This window comes from Rutidosis leptorrhynchoides, chromosome 4 (assembly GCF_046630445.1).
Source record: "Rutidosis leptorrhynchoides isolate AG116_Rl617_1_P2 chromosome 4, CSIRO_AGI_Rlap_v1, whole genome shotgun sequence".
NCBI lineage: Eukaryota > Viridiplantae > Streptophyta > Magnoliopsida > Asterales > Asteraceae > Rutidosis > Rutidosis leptorrhynchoides.
In genome coordinates this window covers 426,248,153-426,264,549 of record NC_092336.1, presented here as the reverse complement: position 1 = coordinate 426,264,549, position 16,397 = coordinate 426,248,153, and the positions used below count along the sequence as shown (strand labels likewise).

The 16,397-nt window shown below is 34.3% G+C and overlaps 1 protein-coding gene and 1 non-coding gene across 2 annotated transcripts; one reads left to right on the top strand and one right to left on the bottom strand.

Annotated features, from left to right (window-relative positions):
• The first annotated feature begins 10,897 nt into the window (after positions 1–10,897).
• On the top strand, positions 10,898–12,019 carry LOC139842071 (uncharacterized). Its single transcript, XM_071832248.1, has 2 exons — positions 10,898–11,173; positions 11,306–12,019. Exons 1-2 carry the CDS (start codon positions 10,898–10,900, stop codon positions 12,017–12,019), a joined length of 990 nt encoding a protein of 329 aa, XP_071688349.1.
• A 4,031-nt stretch (positions 12,020–16,050) lies between these two features.
• LOC139845705 (small nucleolar RNA R71) lies at positions 16,051–16,157 on the bottom strand. The gene has a single exon (XR_011758467.1). It is a non-coding gene; the product is annotated as a small nucleolar RNA R71 (small nucleolar RNA).
• Positions 16,158–16,397: the final 240 nt, after the last annotated feature.

Below are 16,397 nucleotides of genomic sequence, written 5' to 3'. Positions count from 1 at the left end.
ACAAGTTCTAGTTACATAAAATCAAGAATACTTTCAAGTTTGCTAGCTCACTTCCAATCTTGTAAGGTGATCATCCAACCTCAAGAAATCTTTGTTTCTTACAGTAGGTTATCATTCTAATACAAGGTAATAATCATATTCAAACTTTGGTTCAATTTCTATAACTATAACAATCTTATTTCAAGTGATGATCTTACTTGAACTTGTTTTCGTGTCATGATTCTGCTTCAAGAACTTCGAGCCATCCAAGGATCCATTGAAGCTAGATCCATTTTTCTATTTTCCAGTAGGTTTATCCAAGGAACTTAAGGTAGTAATGATGTTCATAACATCATTCGATTCATACATATAAAGCTATCTTATTCGAAGGTTTAAACTTGTAATCACTAGAACATAGTTTAGTTAATTCTAAACTTGTTCGCAAACAAAAGTTAATCCTTCTAAATTGACTTTTAAAATCAACTAAACACATGTTCTATATCTATATGATATGCTAACTTAATGATTTAAAACCTGGAAACACGAAAAACACCGTAAAACCGGATTTACGCCGTCGTAGTAACACCGCGGGCTGTTTTGGGTTAGTTAATTAAAAACTATGATAAACTTTGATTTAAAAGTTTTTATTCTGAGAAAATGATTTTTATTATGAACATGAAACTATATCCAAAAATTATGGTTAAACTCAAAGTGGAAGTATGTTTTCTAAAATGGTCATCTAGACGTCGTTCTTTCGACTGAAATGACTACCTTTACAAAAACGACTTGTAACTTATTTTTCTGACTATAAACCTATACCTTTTCTGTTTAGATTCATAAAATATTGTTCAATATGAAACCATAGCAATTTGATTCACTCAAAACGGATTTAAAATGAAGAAGTTATGGGTAAAACAAGATTGGATAATTTTTCTCATTTTAGCTACGTGAAAATTGGTAACAAATCTATTCCAACCATAACTTAATCAACTTGTATTGTATATTATGTAATCTTGAGATACCATAGACACGTATACAATGTTTCGACCTATCATGTCGACACATCTATATATATTTCGGAACAACCATAGACACTCTATATGTGAATGTTGGAGTTAGCTATACAGGGTTGAGGTTGATTCCAAAATATATATATAGTTTGAGTTGTGATCAATACTGAGATACGTATACACTGGGTCGTGGATTGATTCAAGATAATATTTATCGATTTATTTCTGTACATCTAACTGTGGACAACTAGTTGTAGGTTACTAACGAGGACAGCTGACTTAATAAACTTAAAACATCAAAATATATTAAAAGTGTTGTAAATATATTTTGAACATACTTTGATATATATGTATATATTGTTATAGGTTCGTGAATCAACCAGTGGCCAAGTCTTACTTCCCGACGAAGTAAAAATCTGTGAAAGTGAGTTATAGTCCCACTTTTAAAATCTAATATTTTTGGGATGAGAATACATGCAGGTTTTATAAATGATTTACAAAATAGACACAAGTACGTGAAACTACACTCTATGGTTGAATTATCAAAATCGAATATGACCCTTTTTATTAAGTCTGGTAATCTAAGAATTAGGGAACAGACACCCTAATTGACGCGAATCCTAAAGATAGATCTATTGGGCTTAACAAACCCCATCCAAAGTACCGGATGCTTTAGTACTTCGAAATTTATATCATATCCGAAGGGTGTCCCGGAATGATGGGGATATTCTTATATATGCATCTTGTTAATGTCGGTTACCAGGTGTTCACCATATGAATGATTTTTATCTCTATGTATGGGATGTGTATTGAAATATGAAATCTTGTGGTCTATTATTATGATTTGATATATATAGGTTAAACCTATAACTCACCAACATTTTTGTTGACGTTTTAAGCATGTTTATTCTCAGGTGATTATTAAGAGCTTCCGCTGTCGCATACTTAAATAAGGACGAGATTTGGAGTCCATGCTTGTATGATATTGTATAAAAACTGCATTCAAGAAACTTATTTTGTTGTAACATATTTGTATTGTAAACCATTATGTAATGGTTGTGTGTAAACAGGATATTTTAGATTATCATTATTTGATAATCTACGTAAAGCTTTTTAAACCTTTATTGATGAAATAAAGGTTATGGTTTGTTTTAAAATGAATGCAGTCTTTGAAAAACGTCTCATATAGAGGTCAAAACCTCGCAACGAAATCAATTAATATGGAACGTTTTTAATCAATAAGAACGGGACATTTCAGTTGGTATCCGAGCGTTGGTCTTAGAGAACTAGAATTTTGCATTAGTGTGGCTTATCGAGTTTGTTAGGATGCATTAGTGAGTCTGGACTTCGACCGTGTTTACTTGAAAAATGATTGCTTAACAAATTTTGTTGGAAACTAAATATTTTTAACATGTGAATATTATGTGATATATTAATCTCTTAACGCGTTTGATATTATGTGATAGATGTCTACCTCTAGAACAAGTCCCATTGACTCACCTAATAATAATAAAGAGTCAAATGTAAATTGGAATGATTCGTGGACTGATTCACAAGTTCCCGAAGAGGAACCGGAAGAAGAGTCGGAACCGGAAGAAGAATCGGAACCGGATAAAGAAATAGAACCGGTGGGGGAAATAATAAAAAGGTTAAGTAAAAGAAAATCCTCAACCAACCGACCAAGGTTAATTATGGTCAAAGTATTAAAACCTTGGGTTACACGTAGTCGATAACCTGGTGTAATTATTAAACAAAGTATTAAAATCTTGTTACAGTTTAAGTCCCCAATTAGTTGGAATATTTAACTTCGGGTATAAGGATAATTTGACAAGGACACTCGCACTTTATATTTATGACTGATGGACTGTTATGGACAAAAACCAGACGGACATATTAAATTATCCAGGACAAAGGACAATTAACCCATGGGCATAAAACTAAATCAACACATCAAACATCATGATTACGGAAGTTTAAATAAGCATAATTCTTTTATTTCATATTTAATTTCCTTTATTTTATATTTAATTGCACTTCTAATTATCGCATTTTTATTGTTATTGTATTTAATTGCACTTTTAATTATCGTACTTTTTAATTATCGCAAGTTTATTTTATCGCACTTTTATTTATCGCAATTTCATTATCGTTATTTACTTTACGCTTTAAATTAAGTCTTTTATTTATTTAATATTTTACATTTTGTTTTAACTGCGACTAAAGTTTTAAAATCGACAAACCGGTCATTAAACGGTAAAAACCCCCCTTTATAATAATAATATTACTTATATATATATATATATATATATTTGTATTTTTATAAAAGTAAACTAATATAGCGTTAAGCTTTGTTTAAAGATTTTCCCTGTGGAATGAACCGGACTTACTAAAAACTACACTACTGTACGATTAGGTACACTGCCTATAAGTGTTGTAGCAAGGTTTAAGTATATCCATTCTATAAATAAATAAATATCTTGTGTAAAATTGTATCGTATTTAATAGTATTTCCTTGTAAAATATAAAGCTATTTTATATACACCTCGCAACACATCAGAGACCCAAGAGGCTTTGTTAATATCCCTTACTGTGTTGGTTTTTATTTGTCTAAGATGGTGGAAGGAATACAGGAAGGGGGAGTAATAGGAGGAGGTATTTTTGTTACTCTCATTGGAGAGTATTTGGGTGTAGATAGGGATCAAGGGGGTCCATTTTTGGTATGTAGGGAACAGGTTGAGCCTTTAGGATTGAGGGTCTATCAGGGTGCTAAGGTATTAAAGAGCAGACGCAATCAGGCAGTATCCTATGATGGTAATCATCCACAGGTAGAGAGAGGTTCAGATGAGGAAATGGAGGAAGAAGATGACATTAGGGATGTCATTAGGGAGGCTATAACTGACGTCTACCAGCGTGTAGATGAGGTAGAAATGACAAACGAGGAGAGACATAGACGGTACGAGCAGTGGCAAGCCGGGAATAATTACGAGCATTCCAAGCAATGACAGCATGATAGATGGGACTATCATCAGCGTCAGATCATGAGTCGGCTATCACCTCAGGATCACTACGTACCGACCCGACCCGCTTACTATCCTCCACACCAGCCTTAGATGAGACCACCATTTACTCTCTACGACCCTAACCAGGCCTATCAGTACACCTATCACCAACCATGGAACCCGACCGATGACATGAACTGGAACCCCTATCCAGATTGATATAATTCCCGTTGGTGATTTCTATGATTTTTTTATTATGTCTATTTATTTATGTTTAAACATATAATATTATGCTACTTTTATTGTAATGTTTAATATTTTTATTATGTTGTACTAATATTTCATATTTAATTTAAAAGTGGGATCTTAAGTCCCATTTCAAATTACCATGCATGTTTATATTTGTATTGTATGTATTTTATTTCATATACACAACAGGGTAAAACAGCGCATTTTCAAATACTGACATTAAGTTCAGCAAAAGCTACTAATTTTGACGACAAAACGAAAAACAAATGTGATGTAACAACAAGACGGAATGAACAAATGATGTGCACCATTTATCATTCAGCAAACAAACGCCAATATGTTTGGAAACTTTGGTAAAATTTAATCATTTTTCTACGCTAATTTCCCTAAATAATTTAAATTGTTACTGATTTCTTGCAAATTAGGGCATTGCAAGATCTTAAGTGTGGGAAGGGGTTAAATTTTTTCGGATTTTTAAAATTTTTTAACTTATACACTTGGTTACCATTAAAAATAATAGTAACGCAGTAGTTGTATTAGAATCTAGTGCTCTCTGATAATAAAGAACAGCCCTAGTCTTATATACTGACTACCCAATTCTAGTAAAATTTTCAAAATTTTCAATTAAATAAATTCAAAATCATGTTTATACATATTTATGAACGATAAAACTAGGTGTTAACACCGAAATTATTGTTACCTCGGAAAGGACATAAATTGAGAAACAACCCAAAATGTTAGAATTCATTTAAAATGGAATAGAGGACAATAAAAAGGCAAAGAAAGGAAAATAAAAGCCAAGTGTGGGAAAAATTTACCAAGTTATTTAAAACATATATCACATATTTTTGTACAAATAACTGAAGATACTTTTGTTTTGGACAAATTTTATCAGTTTTACCCAATTTCTTATAATATATTTGAAAGAAAAGATGGATCTACACGATGAATCAATTCCATCATTAAAAGGAAGTAAAGTCTTCCAAAAAAGAAACGCGCTTCTTGATTTAGGTCAGGAAGTTGTCGTCCAGACCAGTTGTAGAGTCTACGAAAAACCTTGAAAAGTTTTCTCGAAAATCAGCTGGAAATCCATGGACCTCAGCATCAAACAGGGTCGCCAAGTGGTCAGACTTATACTAATCATGAGAGGATCTGTCTCGTAAAATGGGGAGGGCGCCATGCAAATTAGCTTGATAAGACTAATGAATCAGATCCCCAGAAAGGATAATCTCCTTAAAAGATCAAAAATCAGCTTTTAAGCCCGATATTACTCAATCCTTGAGATTGACTTTTAAAGATTGAGAATTACAAACTCATGGAATTCGATGATATCTAAACTCGAGCTTGAACGAGAAAATATTTTGATCAAATTACAAACCGATTTGTTTTCTGAAAACCCATTTTCAATGCGTTCATTATCATTGAATGTAAAATCCTAGGAATTCACCTGGAATTCATTAGGTCACCTGAACCAAATCAGGTGTCAACCGTAAGAACGGTGGTTGCATAGCATGGTCGAAGACAGGACCTTGTGCCAGACCAAAAAATTATAGGGTGATCTTTATTATTGCTCCTACCAAGGATAGTAATTGCATCCGACACGTTATAGACCATAATTAAAAGCATGTCACGGGACATTACCTTAACAGTTGCTTGTTCAACGCTTTTCTTTACAACCGGACGGTAGTTTACCGAAAGGTAATATACGGAGCAAGTATACTGGACGTGTGCTTTCCTAATACAAGGTTAGCAAGTGGGTGACACAAAACCGCAAGTTTTGAGCTAAAATTTTAAAATCTGAAACCCACAAAAACAATTTTGCAAACACCGGTGAAGGGTTATTCCGGAAAACTTATCTAGGGTAAAAGCTAGATTTAATTTTCAAATGATCAAATGTTTTCATAAAGATCCAATTTCCTTAAGGATCTAAATTTTTATAGTCATGTGAGACTGTAAACCATAACGTTACTACCATTGTTCATACCGCCGTATAGAAATCACTGATGTACAAAGTGTGAAGAATAAAGAAGTGATTCTAGTATTTGTATTTCAAGACTATATTGCTTGAGGACAAGCAACGCTCAAGTGTGGGAATATTTGATAATGCTAAAAACGAACATATATTTCATAGCATTATCCCTCAAGAAAGACAAGCTTTTAGTTGCAATTGTTCTATTTACAAGTGATATTCGTTTGTATAATAAAAAATGAAGACAAAAGACAGATTCGACGAATTGAAGACGCAAATGACCAAAAAGCTCAAAAGTACAAAGTACAATCAAAGTGGTTCAAATTATTGATGAGAAACGTCTCAAAATTACAAGATTACATGACGCAAAACGCAAAGTACAAGATATTAAATTGTACGCAAGGACGTTCGAAAATCCGGAACCGAGACTAGAGTCAACTCTCAACGCTCGACGCAACGTACTAAAAATTACAAGTCAACTATGCACATAAATATAATATAATATATATATAATTACTTAAAATTATATTTATATTATATATATATATATATATTAATAAAAGTGACAGCAAACTATTGAACCTGTGAATGTTAGCTGAGAATTACGGCCATGCGATCGCATGGCTTCGAAGAGGAAAACTCATGCGATCGAATGAGCTCCTGTAGTAGGCCACACTTCTATAAAATGCAGTTTTCTGGCCGAACCTCAACACATCTTTTTCTCATCTCTATATCTCACGTATATATATATATATATATATATATATATATATATATATATATATATATATATATATATATATATATATATATATTTTTTAATTTTAATTTTAATTTTAATTTTAATAATAAGGGTATGTTAGCGAATGTTGTAAGGGTGTAAGTCAAAATTCTGTCCGTGTAACACTACGCTATTATTAATCATTGTAAGTTATGTTCAACCTTTTTAAATTAATGTCTCGTAGCTAAGTTATTATTATGCTTATTTAAGCCGAAGTAATCGTGATGTTGGGCTAAAATATTAAGACAGGGTAATTGGGCTTTGTACCATAATTGGGGTTTGGACAAAAGAACGACACTTGTGGAAATTAGACTTTGGGCTATTAATGGGCTTTATATTTGTTTAATTAAATGATAGTTTGTTAATTTAATATAAAGATTTACAATTGGACGTACCTATAAATAACCATACACACTCGATCGGACACGATGGGCGGGATATTTATAAGTACTAATAATCGTTCATTTAACCGAACACTAGAATGGATTAATAGTCAATGGACTTATTAAAACATGGGTGAATTATATACAAGGACACTTGGTGTAATTATAGTTTAAGTCCCCAATTAGTTGGAATATTTGACTTCGGATATAAGGATAATTTGACGAGGACACTCGCACTTTATATTTATGACTGATGGACTGTTATGGACAAAAACCAGACGGACATATTGAATAATCCAGGACAAAGGACAATTAACCCATGGTAATAAACTAAAATCAACACATCAAACATCATGATTACGAAATTTTAAATAAGCATAATTCCTTTATTTCATATTTAATTGCACTTTTAATTATCGCACTTTTATTTACTGTCATTTTATTTAAATGCACTTTTAATTATCGTACTTTTTAATTATCGCAATTTTATTTATCGTCATTTTATTTATCGCATTTTTATTTATCGCAATTTCATTATCGTTATTTACTTTACGCTATAAATTAAGTTATTTTTTATTTTTAATATTTTACATTAGGTTTTAACTGCGACTAAAGTTTTAAAATCGACAAACCGGTCATTAAACGGTAAAAACCCCCCTTTTATAATAATAATACTACTTATATATATTTATATATTTAAAAATATAATATAGCGTTAAACTTGGCTAAGGTCCCTGTGGAACGAATCGGACTTACTAAAAACTACACTACTGTACAATTAGGTACACTGCCTATAAGTGTTGTAGCAAGGTTTAGGTATATATCCACTCTATAAATAAATAAATAACTTGTGTAAAATTGTATCGTATTTAATAGTATTTTCTAGTAAAAATATAACTATTTTGTACCCCTTCGCTTTAACATCAGGTACCTACTTTCAAAGTTTGCTTGTATAGTTTGAGCGGGTCAAGACAACATGCACTGCCTACTTCAGATGCAATAGGCACTATTGTTTTTGACTCTGGCCCACAATCTATTTCTGATTACGACGTGGTAATCGAGCCTCGGTCTCAGCTTCCCAGGCAAGTTAATAAGCTGCATCCATTATATATGTCACTTCAATTCCCGCTGACGTTCTTTTTTGGTGAACCTGGTTTTCACTCGGATCTGAAGCTGCACGCAGCCTCAGGTTCGGAGGGCGCCCGTGTTAGAAAAATGTCGATGAACATGTTTTACAGCTACCAGATTCATGATAGGCTTCAGAGTTACAATCTGATTTTGAGGTTGGGTCGTCTATTTCAGCAGTATGTGGTGACGGCATATTGCAGCATCGAGCTCGACCGAATGGACTACATCAGAAACAAGCAGAACGATATACGGGCCGAGTACCTTTCAAAGTTGTATGACGCTATCGATATAGGTGATAAAATTGGTTCCGATGTCGGTAGCATGACGATTCTTCCAGCTTCATTCACTGGTGGACCACGTTATATGTACAGTCATTATCTCGATGCTTTGGCAATTTCACGCGTTTTTGGAAACCCGGCATTTTTTGTAACTTTCACGTGTAATGCAAAGTGGCCGGAAATTGCTCGGTACCTAAAGCCTTTTCCTCACCTTTCGCCTTCAGACCGAGCCGATATAGTCGCTCGTGTGTTCCACATGAAGGTCAATGAGTTTATAAACTTTTTAAAGGATGAGCGGCCTCTTGGCCATGTTCGCGGAGGTACTATTGCACACGCAGAATTGCAATTTCCTCTTTACTTTATGAATGTTGCATGTTTTATTGTTGCCAATTCACTGACACTATTCTCTTTGCGTCTTGCAGTTTTGTATACGATTGAATTTCAGAAAAGAGGCCTGCCCCATTACCACACTTTGGTTTGGGTGCACTCCTTGGTTTCTGCAGCTATCAGGGACAATTTAGACGACTACATAAGTGCAGAACTGCCTGACCCCAGAATTGATTTTCCCGGTTATGAAGTCATATCTGCAACTATGATGCATGGCCCATGTGGCCTTGCCAATAAGCGGGCATTATGCAATCAAAATTTTTCATGTTCAAAAAAGTTCCCAAAGAAATACATTGACAAGACGTACTTTGATGACAACGGTCGTGCTCACTACCGCAGGCGTAGTACCGGTATATATTCAACGCGTGCTGGCGTCCACCTCGATAACAGCTATGTTGTTCCTTACAATAGGGTACTATGTATGACTTTTCAGGCTCACATAAACGTTGAATGTTGTGGTACGAAGAGCCTCATTAAATACCTGTTCAAGTATATTTTAAAAGGTACCGACCGTGTGGCTGTTCGTATAGCAAAACCCATAGGTAGTGACAGCCGCCAATCATAGCAGCAGACGCAACCAGTTAATGAAATTAAAAACTTTATAGATGCTCGGTTCATTTGTCCTCACGAAGCCTGTGGCGGATTTTTAACTTCCTGATTCATCATCGGGAACCTGCTGTCCAGATTCTGGCTGTTCATCTTGAAAATATGCAGCTGGTAAAGTTTCCGGGCAAGCAACCCCTGCGTGCTATTGTTGAAAACAGCGAAGCCAAAAAAACTACTCTCACTGAGTGGCTTAATTATAATGCATCTTCAGTTAATGGAAACCACCTAACACATTTGGATTTCCCAACCGAATTTGTTTGGTACGAGTAAAAAAAAGTTGGCAGCGTAGAGCAAACCTAAAGAAACCATCAATTGGCAGGATATCATATATACATCCCGCCTATGGAGAAGCATTTTTTCTAAGGATGCTTTTGTGCCATCAAAAGGGGTGCAAGAGCTTTGCAGATATTAGAACAGTCAACCAGATCCTTCATAATACATACTGGTCTGCGTGTGAAGCGGTTGGGTTACTTGGTGATGATAGAGAGTGGTCAACGGTACTAGAAGAAGCATTTGTATCTGTCACGTCGTCTTAGTTACGCTCTCTTTTCGCGCACACTTTGTCTTATTGCACTGTTACGAACCCACTTGCTCTTTGGGAAAATCACTGGAAACTAATGGGTGATGATATACCGCTTCGTGCAGCTGCCAATTTAAATATGTTCCACTTGCATATAAACACCGAGACCTACATAACTTTGTCCTGTATGAGGTAGAGATCCTTCTGAACCAGTGTTTGAAATCGATTTCCGATTTCGCATTACCATCGCTGCCAGCTGACCTGCTCGCAGATTTGGCCAACCGTCTTATCATGGAGGAGAGAAACTATGATCGTGCAGCTTTAAACGCCGAATGCCTGGAACTCGAACGTCAAATGAATTCGAAGCAAAAGCAAATTTACGATCTTATAACAAGCGCTTCGTTGAATGAACAGACTGAACATGTATTGTATACGGGCACGGTGGCACCGGGAAGACATTCTTATGGAAAGCCATAATCACAGCGTTGAGATCTAGAGGTAAGATAGTTCTTGCTGTTGCATCATCTGGCATCGCATCTCTACTTCTACCTTCGGGAAGAACCACACATTCTCGATTCAATCTACCGCTGGTCATAACCGATGAATCGATGTGCAACGTTAAGAAAACTACCCAGATAGCGACATTACTGCAGAACACAAACCTTATTGCATGGGATGAGGCGCTAATGAATGATAAGCGCTGTTTTGAAGCTCTTGATAGGAGCCTTCGAGATATTTTAGGAAACACTGAAGAATTTTTTGGGGGTAAGTCTGTGATACTTGGTGGTAACTTTAAACAAACATTACCTATTCAGACAAAAGGAGGGAAATCAGCTATCCTTGGTGCTTGTATTACGACTTCACATTTGTGGCAGCGATTCAAGGTTTTCATACTTGTAGAAAACATGCGACTACTTAGGCCAGGGCTGACACCATCAATGAGGGTGCAGAACGCAGAATTTTTGGAGTGGTTGTTGAGGGTAGGAAATGGTGAAATTGGTGTGCATGACACATAGGGCCCATTGAATAGTCGTTGGGTACAAATCCCTGATCAGTTCTGTATTCCTGATGATGAAAATGGATTGGCAAATCTTATTTCTTTTATTTACCCTCGTGAATCGCTGCAAAATCCATCCGCAGTCGACCTGCAGCAAAAAGCAATTGTCTGTCCCAAGAACGACGCAGCCGATACGATAAACAGCTTAATCATCGATATGGTTGATGGTCCAGTTACAACTTACTGCAGCTACGACACTACAACTCCACATGGAAATGACGGTGGTGAGGTGGAGTTGCTCTATCCTGCAGAATATCTAAATACGCTGAACTACCATGGGTTGCCACTGCATGAGCTGCATTTAAAAAAGGGTGTACCAGCCATTCTGCTTCGCAACATTAATATAGCAGGTGGGCTTTGTAATGGCACCCAAATGATAATTACGAAGATGTTAGCCAAGTCAGTGGAAGCTAAAATTATTACGGGCACCCGCGTCGGTGAAAAGGTCTTTTCCCCAAGAATGAGCCTTATCCACAAGGAACCAACGTTGCCGTTGATTCTGAAGAGGCAACAATTCCCGTTAAAAATCTCATATGCGATGACTAAACAAAAGCCAGGGTCAATCGCTCAACCAAATTGGAGTTTATCTACCGAAACCTCTATTCGGTCACGGGCAGCTCTATGTTGCGCTGCTGAGAGCTACATCACCGGGCGGTTTGAAACTGCTAATTAAAAAACACGAGGATAACGGGCCTAACGTAACTGATAATGCTAAAAATGAACATATATTTCATAGCATTATCCTTCAAGAAAGACAAGATTTTGGTTGCAATTGTTCTATTTATAAGTGATATTCGTTTAAATAATAAAAAGGTGAAGACAAAAGACAGATTCGACGAATTGAAGACACAAATGACCAAAACGCTAAAAAGTACAAAGTACAATCCAAGAGGTTCAAATTATTGATGAGAAACGTCTAAAAGTTACAAGAGTACGAGTCGCGGAACGCAAAATACAAGATATTAAATAGTACGCAAGGACGTTCAAAAATCTGGAAACGGAACATGAACCAACTATCAATGCGCGACGCAACGGGCCTAAAATTACAAGTCAACAATGCACAAGAATATAATATAATATATATATAATTATATAAAATTATATATATTATATAATATCTATTAAATAATACGAGCAGCCCACGTTTTGAAATCACATGTGACTAGTGGAAGGCGGCCATGCGATCGCATGGCTATGAAGAAGAAACTTCATGCGATCGCATGGAGTACTGTTGCTGAACACATCTATAAATTGAAGCGAATTCTGGCCGAAATATACACACCATATATTATCTATCTCTCACTCTCTTAAATATATATTATATTTATATTTTAATCATAATTTTAATATTAAAGTTTAATAATAATAAGGTTGTGTTAGCGAATGTTTTAAGTTTGTAAGTCGAAATTCTGTCCGTGTAACACTACGCAATTAATACTCATTGTAAGTTATGTTCAACCTTTTTAAATTAATGTCTCGTAGCTAAGTTATTATTATGCTTATTTAAAGCGAAGTAATCGTGATGTTGGGCTAAATATTAAAGACGGGGTTATTGGACTTTGTACCATAAATGGGGTTTGGACAAAAGATCGACACTTGTGGAAATTAGATTATGGGCTGTTAATGGGCTTTATATTAACTAAACGATACCTCGTTAATTTAATATAAAGGTTACAATTTGATGTATCTATATATAACCACATACGCTTAATCGGGTACGGTGGGCGGGATATTTATAAATACGAATTATTGTTCATTTGACTGGACACAGGGATGGATTAATAGTTAATGGACTCATTAAAACAGGGGTGGATTACATTCAAGGGTAATTGGTGTAATTGTTAACAAAGTAGTAAAACCTTGGATTACACGCAATCGATAACCTGGTGTATTCATTAAACATAGTATTAAGACCTTGTTATAGTTCGAATCCACAATTAGTTGGAATATTTGACTTCGGATATAAGGTTAATTTGATGAAGATCCTCGTACTTTATAATTATGACCGATGGACTATTATGGACAAAACCATATGGACATATCGAATAATCCAGGACAAAGGACAATTAACTCATGGTAATAAACATAAAATCAACACGTCGAACATCATGATTACGGAAGCTTAAATAAGCATAATTCCTTTATTTTATATCTCATCGCACTTTTACTTACTGTCATTTTATTTATCGTACTTTAAATTATTGCACTTTTATTTATCGCACATTTAATTATCGTCATTTACTTTACGCTTTAAATTAAGTTATATTTATTTTTAATATTTTACATTAGGTTTTAATTGTGACTTAAGACATAAAATCGACAAACCGGTCACTAAACGGTAAAAACCCCCCTTTTATAATAATAATAATACTACTTATATATATATATATATATATATATATATATATATATATATATATATATATATATATATATATATATATATATATATATATATATATATTATACAAATATAGTTTTTAAAAAATATAGCGTTAAACTTAGCTAGCTCCCTGCGGAACGAACTGGACTTACTAAAAACTACACTACTGTACGATTAGGTACACTGCCTATAGTGTTGTAGCAAGGTTTAGGTATATCCACTCTATAAATAAATAAATAACTGGTGTAAAATTGTATCGTACTTAATAGTATTTCGTAGTAAAAATTTAACTATTTCGTATACACCTCGCATAACATTAAGTATTTTTGGCGCCGCTGCCGGGGACACGTAACGCCGAAAGCGAAACGCTATAAAAAATTTATTAAGTTTTTAATCTATTTTTGTAAAAATATAGTAAGTTTTAAATATTAAAAACAAAAATATAAAAACATAAAAAATATATTTTTCAATATTTTTAATTGTTTAAATTAAAAAAAAAGTTTTTAATTTACAAAAACTAATAAGTATTTTTTTTAAAATATAAGTTTTTATTATATATTACATTTTCTATAATTTAAAAACAGAAAAAAATAAGTAAAAGTAATCGGGCCCAACTGTAGCAGCCCAAACAATTGGCCTGGTACCCGAAGCCATGCGACCGCATGATATTAAAACACTCAGCTCATGCGATCGCATGAGCTGATTGGACAGGTCTGTATCCTAGGCTGATTGAATTAGGGTTAGGATTATTAATTATTATTATTAATTAATTAGAATTAGGGTTGTAGTTTAATAATAATTAGTATTAGTTTTATTTAATTTTGTATTTTTAAGTTATTTCTTAGTTTTATTAATTATAAAATTAATAATTTTATAAAATAAATAATATAAAAATAATTTTTTTATAAAAATTGTATTTTCATAACTTTAAGTTTTATTTCTATATTTCGTATCTTTTTAATCGTTTATTCGTAATATTTATATTTTTATCGTTCGTAATTAGTTTTAAACTTAGTATTTTGCCATAGTAGCTCTAGATTTTTAGACTTTGCCGTAAAATCCCTTAAGTGCTTTTTCTTTAGATTAAGATTTAGACGCTTTAGAAATTTACGGCATCGCTTATCGCTTTAGTTTTAATAGATTTTAGTGCCTATTAAGTTATTGCCGTTTTGGATATAGAATTCCTTTTAAGCTTTAATTCCTTTAGACGCAATTTTTAATATTTAGTATTTAGTACCTTTTAAGTTTCGACGCGCTACTTTCTTATTATTATTTTTCAACCTTTATTTTTCGACGCTTATTTTTCGACATTTTCCGACGCACTCTTTTTCCTTCTTATTTCTCGACGCTCTAGTTTTTAGGACATAGAATTTTTTTTTATCTTCTTTAAATTTCGACGAAAAATTATTTTAAGCGGTTAAATTGATAGACATCCAAAATTTTCTAGTTCGTAGTAATAGTTGGATTTGTTAGTGGCGAGTTGTGGGCTTCCGATTTAAAGGGTCCTGGCTACCTGCTGCATCTTTCGGCTATTCGAAACGTGGGCAAAATCAGAAAAGTCTATTAATTTGATAACTTTAATAATTTTTATCTTTTATAACTAATAGGATATTCTGTGAATGCACCGAGCAAAACGTTCACCACCTTTCATACGTTCACCACCTGTAACTCGATCAAGACATCTAGCCAATATTGTCGCCGTTGATTTTTCTTTAGAATCGTCATCTAGTCGACCAAGTACTCCAATTCAAATTTCTGATAATCCATTTTTTGAACCCGGCCTCACAATTGAGAATCCGGAGGATATTCAGGGACAATTCAGAGATCCTGAACCACTAATCATTCCTCCTGAACCACAAATCACTCATCCAGAGATTGTCGAGGAAGAAACCATTAAATCAGAATCCTCTAGTGATTCAGATTCAACAAATTCAATCATGGAAAATCTGGAACCTCTAAGTATGGAAGACCGAATGAGGGCTAAACGCACTGGCCAAGGTCATGCAATTACTCAACCAGACATTAATGCACCAGAATATGAAATCAAAGGACAAATCCTACACATTGTAACAAATCAATGTCAATTTAGTGGTGCGCCGAAGGAAGATCCAAACGAACATCTTCGTACCTTTAATAGGATCTGTACTCTATTTAAAATCCGAGAAGTGGAGGATGAACAGATATATCTCATGTTATTTCCCTAGACTTTAAAGGGAGAAGCCAAAGATTGGTTAGAATCGTTACCTGAAGGGGCGATTGATACATGGGATGTCTTAGTTGAAAAATTTCTTAAACAATTCTTTCCGGCATCTAAAGCCGTGAGACTTCAAGGAGAAATTGTTACGTTCACGCAAAAGCCAAATGAAACCTTATATGAAGCATGGACAAGATTTGAAAAGTTGTTGAGAGGATGTCCTCAACATGGTTTAGACACTTATCAAATAGTACAAATATTCTATCAAGGATGCGACATTACTACACTCAAATACATCGATATAGCAGCTGGTGGTTCCATTATGAAGAAAACCGCAACTGAAGCTTACAAAATTATTGATAACACTGCTTCCCACTCACATGAGTGGCATCAAGAAAAAGACATCATTAGATCATCTAAAGCGACTAGAGCCGATTCTAGCCATGACCTTGATTCCATTTCCGCAAAGATAGA